This window comes from Sphaeramia orbicularis, chromosome 12 (assembly GCF_902148855.1).
Source record: "Sphaeramia orbicularis chromosome 12, fSphaOr1.1, whole genome shotgun sequence".
Taxonomy (NCBI): domain Eukaryota; kingdom Metazoa; phylum Chordata; class Actinopteri; order Kurtiformes; family Apogonidae; genus Sphaeramia; species Sphaeramia orbicularis.
In genome coordinates, this window is record NC_043968.1 from 5475727 (window position 1) to 5490532 (window position 14806).

The 14806-nt window shown below is 39.9% G+C and overlaps 1 protein-coding gene across 5 annotated transcripts in view; it reads left to right on the top strand.

The window, feature by feature from the left end:
* Positions 1-397: 397 nt before the first annotated feature.
* The window catches only part of ythdc2 (YTH domain containing 2), a 34628-nt gene continuing 20219 nt past the window's right edge, over positions 398-14806 (top strand). For 3 of the 5 annotated variants that reach the window (XM_030150143.1, XM_030150144.1, XM_030150146.1), the window contains exons 1-16: positions 404-503; positions 3466-3493; positions 4843-4993; positions 5167-5257; positions 6203-6396; positions 7235-7437; positions 8633-8799; positions 8962-9064; positions 10432-10588; positions 11743-11850; positions 11952-12091; positions 12202-12337; positions 12767-12893; positions 13020-13085; positions 13288-13466; positions 13691-13787. In XM_030150143.1, coding sequence (XP_030006003.1) covers positions 4849-4993; positions 5167-5257; positions 6203-6396; positions 7235-7437; positions 8633-8799; positions 8962-9064; positions 10432-10588; positions 11743-11850; positions 11952-12091; positions 12202-12337; positions 12767-12893; positions 13020-13085; positions 13288-13466; positions 13691-13787 — 1913 coding nt within the window. In that variant the 5' untranslated portion in view covers positions 404-503; positions 3466-3493; positions 4843-4848. Of the gene's footprint in view, positions 504-3465; positions 3494-4834; positions 4994-5166; positions 5262-6202; positions 6397-7234; positions 7438-8632; positions 8800-8961; positions 9065-10431; positions 10589-11742; positions 11851-11951; positions 12092-12201; positions 12338-12766; positions 12894-13019; positions 13086-13287; positions 13467-13690; positions 13788-14806 lie in introns of those variants that run through there. The other 2 variants (XM_030150145.1, XM_030150147.1) reach the window with 2 other exon arrangements.

A 14806-nucleotide genomic window follows, 5' to 3' on the forward strand; every position in this document is an offset into this window, starting at 1 on the left:
TTGCAAAAAATAAGCCTGACGTATTCTGCTACATCTGCGGTGAATACACCATTGTACCTAACAGGAATCCTGTTAGAAAATGATTTTTTTTCTCTTAAAACCTATTTTGGGTGAGAACTATATAGAAATAATAAAGTCACAAAAATGTAATCAATTTTGTGAGAAGATCAAATTTTTCAAAATCAAATTAGCAAAAAAAAACCCTGACCTGATTGAGAAAAACAGATGTCATTTTTGGATTTAGCGGTGCAAAATGGTCCTAATTCAGTTGAAAAAACCTAGACAACTTGCAAAAAACAATTTTTGTAACCCAGTGGAATAATAATCTATTACATGAACGAAAGACTCTAATTTTGAAGAAAATGTTTTCTTACCGGAAGTGCTTTCGGTTATCGGCGCCATTTTGACGCCATTGTTGCCGGAGGTTGTGAAGCCAAAACAGGAGAGTCTTTCCGTGGAGCTAAAGCGACACAGTGCCGAAGCTCATCTCTTCACACGGCAAAGTAACTACATTTTTAGCACTTTGACAAGACTGAATGTACTTCTGTGTACAGCTTTTTAACTGCTATGTTTGTAAGTGACTGTCATCCATCCAGCTAATGTACTAACACTAACCAGCTCAGTTACTGTCCGGGTTCAGTACCGGTGAAATGAAACCTAAACTATAACCTTTATGTCCACAAAGCTTTAACTAATTACCGGTACTTTAGCTAATGCTCAACGAAACCTCATCTGTTTGCTGAGTCACAAAAACCACGCTACAGTTTGGTATTGTTGAACTTAGTGACAGACTTAGTGTTTGAAGTGATACTAAAGTGTGTCACAGTCTGACCACTGACAGGAGAAGTGAGGATAGTGTTGTTCATCTCAGTACAATGGCACCGTTCACTGGGTTGGGTATGTTACTCAGCATTATGTAGTTGTCAAAGCTGATGTGTTGGAAGCAGCTAAATGAACCACATATTATACAGGTGAGGACTGGGTCAGAGCACCTCCACAACTGCAGGTCTGTTTGGGTGCTCCTGGGCTGCAGTGGTTAGTTCCGACCAATAATGGACTGAGGAAGGACATGCCAATCTCAGGATAATCAGTCAGCTGTGGGAGGTGTTGGACAAATAAATCCAGTCCATGGAGGTCCACCTCTCTACCTCCTCCAGGACTTCAGGGATCTGCTGCGAACGTCTTGGTGCCAAATCCACAGCAGACCTTCAGAGGGCTGGTGGAGTCTAGGCCTCAGGTCACAGCTGTTCTGTGGAAAAAGGGGACCTACATGATGCAGATTCAGATTTATTCATTGTCATTCAATAAAAACATCCCAGATGCTGTTACAGAATGAAATAAAAACACAGAAAAAGAATCCGAAAAACACCAACTAAAAACAACCCATATATGATAAAATACTAAAAACTGCACTAAATAAATAAATAGTTAGTGAAGATAAAAAAGGAATATTGCACGATGGAGGGGCCACCATTACACCTATTATTGCACATTCCATTACTTCACTTCACCCCCTCAACTTTTGTGTAGCAGTCTTGTTGCTGTTGGATAAAAACTTGTTAAAAAATCTGGCAGTTTTGCACCTCAGGCTCCAAAAACCTTTCCCTGAGGGCAGGAGGGAAAACAGTTTGTTGAAGGGGTGGGAGGTGTCTCTGACAATCTCCCTTGTCCTGGACAGACAGCACTGTTCTGCCAGCTCACCTATGGTTGGCAGCGTGGACCCAATGATTTTCTGTGCAGCCCTCACCACCCTCCCCAGTGCCTTCTTGTCCATGAGGCTGCTGCTCTCAGACCACAGGGAGATGCTGCTGGAGAGAACAGACTCTGTGGTTCCTCTGTAGAAGGAGGTGAGGACAGCTGGGCTCAGATGGGCTCTCTTTAACTGGTGGAGGAAGTACAGGTGCTGGTTGGCCTTTTTAACCAGAGAGTTTATGTGCACCAGGTTAGACTGGCAGAGACATGAACCCCCAGGAATTTGGATGTTTCCACAATCTCCACAGCAGAGTCTCTGATATAAATGGGTGTGTGATATTTGGCGGGTGGTAATAATGTTCTTTCTTCTCCTTTAGATGGTTGCAATCCGTTTGTTCTTTAACCTCCTCAGACCTAGGAAATGTCAGAAAGTACCAACTTTTTTTGTTTTTTATTAAATCAGTGCCTATATTGGAAACATCATGATGCAGCAGTTTTTTCAGATGCAGTTTTTACAGTTTGTATGGAATGTTCTTGTGGTGGACAGCTTTCTTTTCTTTTTCTTTTTTTTGTATAAAGTTGTGAAACTCTTGTCCACAAATGTGAACAGAAAACCCATAGCTGGGTCTGAGGAGGTTAAACCACTTTTGGTAGGAACTAACTACATCAGCTTTGAGGTCTGTTCATTTGCTGCTTAATATAGCCATCCCAGACACTGACGGGTCACAAATTTAATGAGCTAATCAAATGTAATACCCCTTTGCCTGTCAGTGGTCATTATCTTATGGCTGTTTGATGTGTTATAACATGACATGGAAGTTCAGCGTGCTATAGATTGTGGTCCAGTTTTGGGCTGTTACAGATTTTTACTGTGTCAGATGTTGAGGCTGAAATGTTTTTTGATCAAGTCAGATCTGTTCCTGTGATGTCATGTTGAGTCAAGTCTGTAGCTTTGCCAGCAACTGTAAAATACAAACCAATAGCAGTTGTTAAAACTAGAAGCACTCGGAGAGCGCAGACCTCCGCCAAGGCTGATCAGTGGCCCCCCCCGTGGGCCCCCCCACCCCCGATCACCACCAAAATTTAATCATTTCTTCCTTATCCCATTTCCAACAAACCCTGAAAATTTCATCCAAATCTGTCCATAACTTTTTGAGTTATGTTGCACACTAACGGACAGACAAACAAACAAACCCTGGCAAAAACATAACCTCCTTGGCGGAGGTAATAATCAGTTATGTAAAACCTTATTAATATAGCACTTTACAAAACACATGGTTAGTAAGTGCTGCACATATGTTAAAGGAGGCAAAACAAATGTCCATAAATGAATGTAAAATGTTAGTATACATAGAGGATGTAGAGAACACGACTGGACACACACACACACACACATACACACACACACACACACACACACACACAGTGAGTGTGTCTTATACATAAAGGAGAGTCTTTAAAAGCTGCTTGAAACAGTCCAGGTTTAACCACTAATTTAAAGCACTTTAATAACAATAGAGATATGAAAGAAAACATTATCATGCTAAAAAATGTTTTCTGTTCATGTTGAAATTTATCAACATAAATGTCAAATCCGTATTTCTGTGAGAATTAAAGGCTGAGTTTTAGTACTGAGCAAACTTAGTAGAATCACATGGGTATTTATAATTTTAAGCAGTTATTTATTGTTGTATAAACCCCTGTAAACTCAACTTTTTGTCTTTTCTACACCTCTGTTTACACTGATTATTTCACTGTGTTTATTGCCTGCAGTTTGATCCGTAGTACTGCGAACAGCCTGGTAAGTGTTACAGACTGCACAAATCAATCAATCTTATTGTACAGGGTTAAGGTAGAAACACAAGACCTTATTACAGTCTTAAATCTGTCGTTTGCTGTTTATTTGTGATATTCACTTTACTGTTGCAAGTTGATGTGTATTATTATAGAATTTAAAAATAGCCATCGCATCTGTTGTTTACTTTGCTGCTTGAGTTTAGTGTGAATCTAACCCTTCTCTTCACTATTATCTGTGATCTGTACTGTAGTACAACAACATTTTACATATCTAACTGGACCATCTGTGTATGTTCTGATCACTGGGTTTGCTGAAAAACATAAAATGAGTGATTATTTGACGTACAGAATTCTGATTGGTTTTCCTCATGACCAGCAATGTGTAATTAACATAGTTCCTCTTTTCACAAAACAAGGCAAACATTCCAAAGAGACCGCTAATATGAGGCAATGCGAATCTGTTAGCAATCAGAGATTGTGGCTAAAAGTTTACACTATTTTCACTTTAATAACTATATTGAAAGTGACTGAGCATTTCTGTTTTGTTGACTGTGATATGATGAAATGCCCTTTGAGTACCTTTGATTATCTGGAGGCAAAATGCAGAATTATATTCAAGATTCAAGAATGTGTACTGTCATTATATGTACACTTAACAAAATTTAGACCAGTAGTTCTTGGCTAAGAAGGTGCAAACTTAAATACTCAGATATATTAAATGAAAACAGTATAAACACAATATCAGCACACAATATAAAACACACTGTAAGAATATGTGCAACATTTGTAAAAAAAAAAAAAAAGAAAAGAAAAGAAAAGAAAAGTAAAACAGTATGTACAGTGTAATACAATATTATGTGCAAATGAATAGCAGCAGAGAAGTATGAAAGTGCAGCTCACTCAGTGCAAGTTTCCAGGTGAAGTTAATGTGTCTGCATGGGCTGGTTGTCTCTATCAAGTCTAGTGGTGTTTGTTTTTATGCTTCTGTACCGTTTCCCAGAACGAAGCAGTACAAACATTCTCTTGCCCGGATGGGTGGGTTTATATATCACAAATTATATCATAATCATAATTATTTAAAAAAAAGAAAATGCAAAATTGTTCTAGTTTCTACATTTTCTTAACAAACACAGTCAAGTAAGTACTTTTAAAAAGAAAAATCTTGTAGTATATGCATAGATCCAGCTACAGATCAGTCAGTATGTGATCCACAGGTAGGTGTAGACACATGTTGGTCTGTTTTTATGCCTGGTTTGATATTCAGCCAGAAGATTTTATTGTGAAGTGTTGAGGTTCTTTTTTTTTCTTCCACCAACATGATCAAATATTGTCATTATTGGTGTTGTGTTGCAGTGCATCATGTCGAATGTTGGTAGAGCCTCACAAAGAAAGGGCAAGAGCCAGAGCTCCATCACCAGCCGCCTCAAGGAAATCCACATTGATGAAGAGCTGAAGATAACTGTGGGGCTCGCTCTGGAGAGGTTACAGTACGGCGAAGAGACAGGTTTGAGCTACATCTACTTTTATTCATATTATTGAGTCAAACAGCTTGACACGTCTGGTTGGTGATTTTAGAAGCATATGAGAGAAGTAGGCTTTGGTTTATCTCTGATTTCATTGTGATGGTCAAGTCTTGTCAGTAACTTATCTGAAAATGTCTTTCCTTTGAGTAAACAGAGATGGAATTTCCCTCGTCCTTAACAAGTACCGAGAGGGCCTACATTCACCGCATGGCTCAGTCTCAGGGCTTAATTTCTAAAAGCACAGGGTAGGTACCTCTAATGACCCCCATTGCACTTAGTATTGGTTATGGTCTCTTAAGTTATGGTGTAAAATCCCCATTGAATGATATATTATATCAATTTAATTTAGCATTGAAGTTATGTCAATGATTTATTGCACCACAGATCTACATTTTTGGATATAGATGAAACCAGAAATTCTTTATGTCCAAGAGTTTTGTCCTACCAATTTGTCAGACACTATTCACACGATTCTTTTCAAATTTCACACATGTTCTTTACATGAGCCTTTCTCTCATTTTTTGAATTTTCACAAATATTTTAAAAGCAACTGGGCAAGGGTATTAGTAAGGTCTGCTTACTTTTTTGCTTATACATCTTAACTACTGTTGACGGAAAGTTCAAGGTAACTGAAATATTGTTTCGAAAACTTCACCATGTTACTGTGTAGTTTGTCTTTAAACACTTTACTACATAATGGTGAATATCATAATGGCAAAAAATAGCTCATGTTAATTGTCACATAACATAAAAGTCTGTACACTAACCTAACTTTATTGTTGTAGTCATTTGCTGTGGGCTTTACACTCTAATGTAGTGAGAGAAGTTGGGTACAGCTCTTACCACAGACCTCTAGTGCTTAATCAAAATGCTTTATTAATCCTAGGGATACATTTTTGCACAATATGTACTAGACAATACCATCAACATAATAACGAAAGAAATATACATAAATAAGTGTGCAAAAATTGTTGTGTTCAGTATTGCTCTAAGAAAATGACAATAATAACATAACACAATAATGCAGTATACAGTACAATAATAACCCCTATCCCTGTGTGATGGAAACATGGTGATAATTTCATCACTTCTGACTCATGGTAAGGCTCTGGTTATGCCTTGTAGGAGTGATCTTTGTAAGTCTGTGCCTCTGTCTGTGTGTGGAATCAGGTTTGTCCTCTCTCTTTCAGAAAACGGTCAAACCGCTTCCTTACTGTCAGGAAGAAGAACGGCTCAGAGAAACCCCGGCCCAACATGGCACTCAATCTCTCCCACAAAAGTCTACATTTCATCCGCGGCCTGCTTCAGAGGTTTCCTCTCACCAACAGAGAACATGCAGAACTAAACTCTAGGAGTTGCATGTCGATGGCTACAGAGGCCAGCGGTAAGAGCACATGCCTGTAAACCAGGACTGGACTGACCCAACGTGAACTGAACCCCTTTGAAGGGCACTCATAGAAATACTTTGAAATTCAAAAAATTCAACCTTGGTATGTTATTGGAGGACATAACAAGACTTTGTTATATTACTTTTGTGAAATCTTTCAAAAATTTTTATTGTTATGTAGAAAATCAAGGTCAATGAAGTTACCATATTTGGTTCCTTATCCATAAGTGACAAAAAAAAATCCAAGAAGTAAATATAAAAAATATGAGAAAAACACTTGTAATGTGAAAGGAACATGTATTTTAGAACATTACAACATGTGTGCTGGTCCAGACCCCTGTCCACATCCACATGATCCCTTTGAACATCATTCCTTACATTGGTACCATTACTGCTAGGTACCGAACAAAGCAGGTCCACCCACTGTTCATGCACAGGTGGACCTGACAGACCCTGGAGACCACATTGGACCTGACAGACCCTGGAGACCACATTAGACCTGACAGACCCTGGAGACCACATTGGACCTGACAGACCCTGGAGACCACATTAGACCTGACAGACCCTGGAGACCACATTGGACCTGACAGACCCTGGAGACCACATTGGACCTGACAGACCCTGGAGACCACATTGGACCTGAGATTGTTGCCTCACTCTAACTGTTGCTGTCACTGTCTTGTACTGTATGTGGAAATGACCAAAAATAGTCACTTGCTCGGTCAAGGGTCAACTCACTCTATAGTCACATTCCTATATACAACCTATCAAACCTGTTTACTCATGCACAGTGCCTACTTCATACTGATCATGATGTTTTCTTCTCTTCTTTCAGACAATGATATTGACAAATACAGAGGAAGTGGCGGCCTGAAGAACAGCATACCCAGTGTACCCCACAGGAGGCGTCCATCAGAACTGGACAGCTTCCGACGCTCCCTGCCCGTGTTTGAACGACAAGAGGAGATTGTCCAGCTAATCAGAGAGAACAGGGTAGTCCTGGTGGTGGGAGAGACCGGATCTGGTAAAACTACACAGGTGAGAAAGGACACAACAGAACTATGTGTTTTACGAGTGTTTGTGATGGATGATGTTGTCTAGTGATGTTTCTAGCTCAAAGTTTGTTTCTGTATATACTTCAGTTATTCAGATTTGAGCTGCTTGTAAACATTAAAAGGAAAGTTTGGTTTTTATCTCACTGGCCGATAGGTCATGAGCAGCTGTGTCTGGCGTCGTCTTCGCCATCGTCATTGGTAGCAATTTCTTCAAACATTTTCTCTGATGAAAGTACTGGTTGTATTCATTTCAAATTGTATGTGTAGCTTCCTTGGCATAATGTCTACAAAGTTTGTTTGCAGTTTTAAGATGTTTTGATTTTTGAATTTTTGGCAAATTTTTGACATTAAAAATTTGCATATTTTGATGGTTTATAACATGGAAATGGTTAGAGATATTAATATAGTTTCTGTTGAGCCCTGATAGGAAGTCATATACGGACTTTCATTTAATTAGTTGAGTTCTCCTCCAGTGAAAGTACCACCCACTTCTATTGGGAGATGGATCTTCTGTATCAAGACCACAGGAGTCAAACACAGCAGCAGAACCTGACACCCTCACAAATTCTACTTGTTATTGATTCTTGATAGAACATACCGGTGAGATACAGGGACATTGGTCCTATTTTTATGTACCTGAAGTGAAGTCAGAAGCTGCGTTTCTATGACAGGAACCTCAGGGTAATTCTAAAGGTTAGTGTGTGTCTCCACAGCAGGAACCACTCCTGACAGACTATCACCTGGAACTTTTACAGCGGACCAACGAGTCCCTGCCTTGGGGTAGCTACTCCAAGCAGCCCTGAAAAACTCCTGGTGGGGAAATTGAGGTTTACTTAGTGCTGATTGGTTATAATCAAAGCAGGATGTGACATCATCAGAAAGCACCAAAAGAAGCTGCATTTGTAAAACCCGCACTGTCACAGAATAGTTATGCAACATTTGAAAGTGATTACTTCGGTAGTGGGTCCTACTTTGCAGAGACATGGCAGCAAAGTGAAGATGTGCCTGTAAAGTTCCTCCCTCCCTTCTTTTACCAGAGACTTCCTCAATGGAAGCACGCCTAGAAATGTACTACATTTTATCACATGAAAATTTGTATATCAGCTTCTTGTACTCTAAACTGTGCTGTGTATTAACGTTAAAGCCTCACATTGATCCTGTGACACTGATTTGTCCAGATTCCACAGTTCCTGCTCGATGACTGTAGCAGGAATGGAGAGCCCTGCAGGATCTTCTGCACTCAGCCCAGGCGATTGGCTGCCATCGCTGTGGCTGAGAGAGTGGCTGCCGAGCGAGGAGAGTGCGTCGGCCAGACTGTCGGTTATCACATCAGACTAGAGAACAGGTAGATTAGGACCTCTAATCAGAAAACCTTGCAAGGAAAATAACCTGTTGTTCAACTCACTTGGAGATACTGGGATGTACATCTGAGAAGTGGGATTCAGTCATTGCTAGGATGTTGGATTTCTTTTGAGCACCATGCTAACGGTTATCTTTGAAACATCAGGGTCTCCCCTATGACGCTGCTGACTTTCTGCACCAGTGGAGTGTTTCTCAGGACCCTGATGGCTGGAGATGTCAGCCTCACAACTGTCACACATGTCATTGTGGTGAGCATCAAGTGTACTAAACTCAACTTTATTTATAAAGCACTTTAAGAACAATGCATTTGGCCAAAGTGCTGTACACAGACATAAAAACTAATAAAACATAAAAGAATATATAGAAACAATAAAAGTTATTATACATTAAAACAATAAAAGCCAACCACTCAAACTGAGATAAAAGCCAAAGAGAAAAAATATGTTTTAAGAGAGGATTTAAAAACAGAAATGAAGTCGGTCTGCTTGATGTGCATAGGTAGTTCATTCCACAGCTTGGAGGCAGCGACTGTAAAAGCCCTGTCACCTCTCGGCTTCCTCTTTGTCTTTGGGACGACTAACAATGAACGACAAAGAATGACTGATCTGAGCGTGAAGGAGTGTACTATCAGAGCAGGTCAGGTAGATACTCCGGGGTGAGGCCATTTAAGCATTTCAAAACAAACTAGAAAAGCACTCGGAGAGCGCAGACCTCCACCAAGGCAGATCAGTCCCCCCGATCACCACCATAATTTAATCATTTGTTCCTTGTGCCAGTATCAACATTTCCTGAAAATTTCATCAAAATCCTCCCATAACTTTTTGAGTTATCTTGCTAACAGACAAACAAACAAACAAACAAACAAACAAACCCCAATGAAAACTTAACGTCCTTGGTGGAAGTAATAAAAGAACTTTAAAATCAATTTGAAAATGAACCAGAAGTCAGTGAATTGATGTTAAAATTGGTGTGATATGGTCTAGTTTTTTGGCACCAGTTAAAAGTCGAGCAGCAAGTGACTTCTGGCTAAGCCCAACATAAAGTACATTGCAGTAGTCTAAGTGAGTTGTGATGAAAGCATGGATTAAAATCTGAAAATGACGCAGAGACAGAAATAATTTAAGTTTGGCCAGCTGTCTTAGTTGAAAATAGCTGGACTTTACCACTGATTTGCGTCAACTTTGAGATCACTGTCCAGCCTTACACCCAGGTTTGTTGCTGTATGTGTTAAATATTGATGCAAAAGACTCAGACCAGCATCGACTTTGAGGTCTATGTATGTAAAGGACATACAGCCCCAGGAACAGAATACCTGGGCTGTGTTCAAATGTATACTATCTGCTACTCTGACCAATGATAATATAGGGTATGTCACAAATGTGCAGCATGTCAAAGATACCTGGATGTAGACCCTCTGCAAAGATACACAGCATCCCATCATGCATTAGAGTCCTTGTGGTCTTTGCAATAAATTCCATTGATACCACTATGTGTTAGAATACATTAATTCTCCCATGCACCATACTGCTAAATAAAACAGCATGCACTACATTCTCTATGTATGCAGCCTTTGTAAGATGTAAATGCTGAAGTTAGCTGTGGCTGTTTCTGATAGGATGAAGTGCACGAGCGCGATGGTCTGACTGACTTCTTGCTGACAAAAATGCGGGATTTGCTTCAGAAGATCCCGACACTGAAACTGATCCTGTCCAGTGCTGCTTTGGATATAGACCTGTTCATCCAGTACTTCGGCTCCTGTCCGGTCATCCACAGTGAGTCCTGCTCAGTCCATCTTACCAGCTGCAAAGATTGTGTGTGTGTGTGTGTTTTTTTAATGTGTGTGCTTCTGCAGTTGTGCAATAGCTAAAGGAAAAAACTGGCTCTGATCTACTGTGGAAGAGTTTTATCAGTATGTCCAAGGCACTACAACAATGTTTTTAGGCCCAATCCCAATTCACCCCTTAGCCCTCCCCCTTACCCTTACCCGTTGGCCCTTGTACTCGGTACTACCCCTTAAAAAGGAGCTGCAAGGGGTAGGGTTGAAACATTCTCCTATGAAATGGGACAACCCTTTGCGACCTGTTACATCCTCATCAGTCATCGATGCATATAAACAGATGCAACAACTTTGTTTCTGAAAGTATTCACTAATGCCGTCAGTAGCTGTAACCGTCTCTGTTCCATGGGCTTTGGGCATCTTTTTGTGGCTATCAACTATAAAAAACAGAAACATGATCTATAACACATTGAAACAGCATTAAACGGTCGATCAAATGATTAAGTAGTTTACAAATAAAATACGCACATTGGTGTGTTTCTTTCATCACACTGCTGCTCTTTTTTGCTGTGTTTACCTCCATCTTGCCAATGATTCAAACAGAATTATGGGAAATTTTTCCTACCCCTTTGTTCGTATTGTGGTCCTGGAAAATCTCATTTTCGAGGGCTATACAGCCCTTCACCTTAGCCCTTCCCCTCTGTCTCATCGAGAATTGGGACAACACTACCCCTTCACGTGTACGCACAAAACGGAGGGGTAGGGGTAAGGGGGAGGGGCCAAGGGGTGAATTGGGGCTCAGCCTTAGTGATCACCTTTATCTTATTATGAAACCTTTATGTCCTGATGGGAGTGGTCATTCCCAGGAGGATAATACTCCTATACGTAAGTACCATTCTGTTAAAAGGATATGAATTAAATGTTATGTGACTATTATGAACAACTTAAAGATGGGGTTGAATTATGGAATGAAAAACAACATTGTATAAAGTGTTGCTCTAACATCCTGCTGCTACATTTGAGCTCAGAGAAGCTTTCCCTCTTCAGAAGATCAATGTGAAAACACCCAGATGTTGTCAAACCCAGTCACACAGATTTCTACAAGTACTGTAATTATTCACTAAAGAAACCATCTATTTTTGGCTCTAGTCAAAGGAAGACAGTTCGAAGTGCAGGAGCTGTTTCTGGAGGACATCTTAAGGATGACTGGCTTTAAAACTAAGGACATGAAGAAGTACAAGGAAGACACACAGAGAGGTATAAAGCCTTCGTTCCACACTCCACCCAGAAACACTAATACATGTCACCCTGTTGCTGTATCTGACTGGGCTTGTCTATTCTCCTCTTCTGCTCATCAGAAGCAAATAAGCAGAATATTTTGTCAGAGTGGTGTAAAGCTGTGGAGAACAGTTCTACTGAGGAGCAGATGACGACTGCCCTGCACTTCCAACAGGACAACAGCAACCAAGACAGAGGGGGCGGTACCTTTAACAAACCGGTAACCAAAACACACATATGGAACACAACAATTAGTATCCAGATGTTTTGGATCAAATGCTTTAAAGTATACAGAGAGATAATAAGATGAGCTTGTGCTTTGTGTCACAGGATGAGAGTAGCACTGAACAGCTGGAGCCATGGTTGAAGAAGGAAATGGACCAGTGTATTTCCAACATCTTCCTCAGTGAAGACCAGGATGCATTCACTCAGATCTTCAACCTCATCCTCCATGAAAATGTTAATGGTACGTTTAACAGACATGTCTCACAAGCAACAATGATGTGAGTCACAAGTTTAAATTAGATTGATCTGCCGCTGCACTGGTCATGCTCAAAACACAGGGATAACTACAGTCTTTTCTGAACTTTTGCTGCTGACATGGGATTGAAACAATACCAGCGCTTCAGTCGTGCTCTTGACAGGTTGCTATGACTTCAGTTAGCCACCAGATATCACTGTCACTGAAGCCTTGAAGTTTTGAATCTTTTTCGGCACAACTGTAAAGAAAGCCTCAGTGCTTCCTCAGGCTTCACCTGCCCTTCGTTAGTTAACAGCAATATTCTGTTTCAACAAAAAAGAAAAAAAGGCAACTGAAAATGGATTCCTAAACCTCTGGGCACAGGCCTGTTTGTGTGTTCTCCTGCCTAAATCATTTCTATTGTCTTTTCCACAGTGGACTACACCCACAGTGTGACAGGAACCACAGCTCTGATGGTGGCAGCAGGTCAAGGGTTCCTCCCACAGATGCAGCAGCTGCTCAGTTTGGGGGCCGATATCAACATAAAAGCATCCAATGGATGGTAGGCCATCCTTCATCTTAAACCTGAACCTGTGTTGTGCCTTTTAAAGTCCACTTCCCAGCATTAGCACATACTTGATTCTGTACGTTTCACTGAGTTTCACTGATTTCTTTCATCTTATTTCAGGACTGCTTTAGACTTTGCTAAACACTTTGACCAAACGGATGCCATAGACCTACTCAAGTCCTCCATGTGAGTATTTATTCATGTCAAAACACAAAAGAAACACCATATGATGAGTAAACTGAAATGTATATATAGACACTAAAGCTGTCAATTTAACTGACTATGAAATGATCATGCGTCAGGAGAGGAGGAAGTAATTTAAGATGCAGAATTTGTTGGAAGACTTGAGATCACTTCCACCTTCTTGAACCTGTCCTGTCCTGTCCAGGCCCCTGGTGAAGGACAGTAGGCTGGACGAGGTGGCCCTGGTGCAGGACGCCAGTGGAGAGACAAACACTGAAGACAATGAGCTGCTCAAACTGTACCACCACAGCTTTGATGATGAGTATGTTGACCTGGATCTCATCATGGACCTGCTGCACAACATCTGCTCCACCACTACTGAAGGTGAGCAGAACAGAAACTGCACTGATAGGAATTAACATGCATCACAGGAAAAAATTCTGTTGCAGATTGATATAATTTGTGAATAAAAAGGTAAAATGGCCATTGTACTATACAGTATGTGAGGTATACATTAAAATCTGACAGACAAATCCTGCATTATATGAAAATTATTAGATTTTACGTCTTTTTTAAATTATTTTTTGTTTTATGTATTTCGTCTTTAGGTGCCATTCTGGTTTTTCTTCCTGGATATGATGAAATAGTGTCACTCAGGCACCTTATCCTGTATGATGACAAAAGATTCTCCATCCACACTGAAAGGTAAAGGTTTGTCAGAGGGATAGAAGAACGTTTGTCTGAAATACTTTATAATGCATGATCTGTGACATAAAATGAAATGATGGCTATCATCACTTTCTGTCATCATCACATTATCAGGTCAAAATTAAAACTGCAATTAACTGAATCACAATGTCAGCCTTTGCATCATTGGTGATGGCATTATGGAAAGAAAGTCTACTTTTTTTTAAGTTTCTAACTATCTGTGTTTTTTTTTTGTTTTTTTTTTACAAACTAAATGTGTACATTTGAGTTGGGGGGGGGGCATATTTCTAAATGATTAATTATTAGTGCACTTTTCCTTTATAATCAAGCAAATACAGTCCAGTTGCAACTGCAGTATATCCCACAATAATTGTAAAGTGACTTTTTCACCTAATAAATTCTTTACTAAATATTTATCTGTGGAATTTTTCATCATCCCCAGCTCAACTTTGTGATTTCCTGCCTTGTTTGAGTGGAAATTCAAGAAACTGTTCATTATTAATGTAAGAATGAAAGACTTAAAAGCCAAAATCAGAGTAAAATGGGCATCATAAGTTAGATGCATAGTTGTTCGGTTACATTTCAACATATGTAATAATTCAAGTTCTGTGAGATTTTCATTCCTCCACATACAGACTCTCCTTTCAGATGTCTAATCACTTTACTGTGTATAATTATCTTCATATGTTGGTGTCAAAGTAACCTTCCAGAGGCTTATAATCATCATATTTTGAGGTAAAGTATTGAGTCATAGCCCAGAGATTTGCACTGGTTTATTTAGTATCACTTCGTAAGTCACTGTATTCAGTAAATTGCCTCCTAAAATCTCTCATTTGTAAAGAGGTTTTGATTCACGGTTAAGTCAACGACAGCTGTGCTCATGAGTCGTGTTCATCATCATAATGAGCTTGATTGACCTGAAAGATGTCACAGGAAAAGAGATGTCTAAAAGTGGGAATAGGATCCGTGTTTTCATGTTTTTAATGAGCAGCGTAACCTGCATAGTGTGTCTAAAT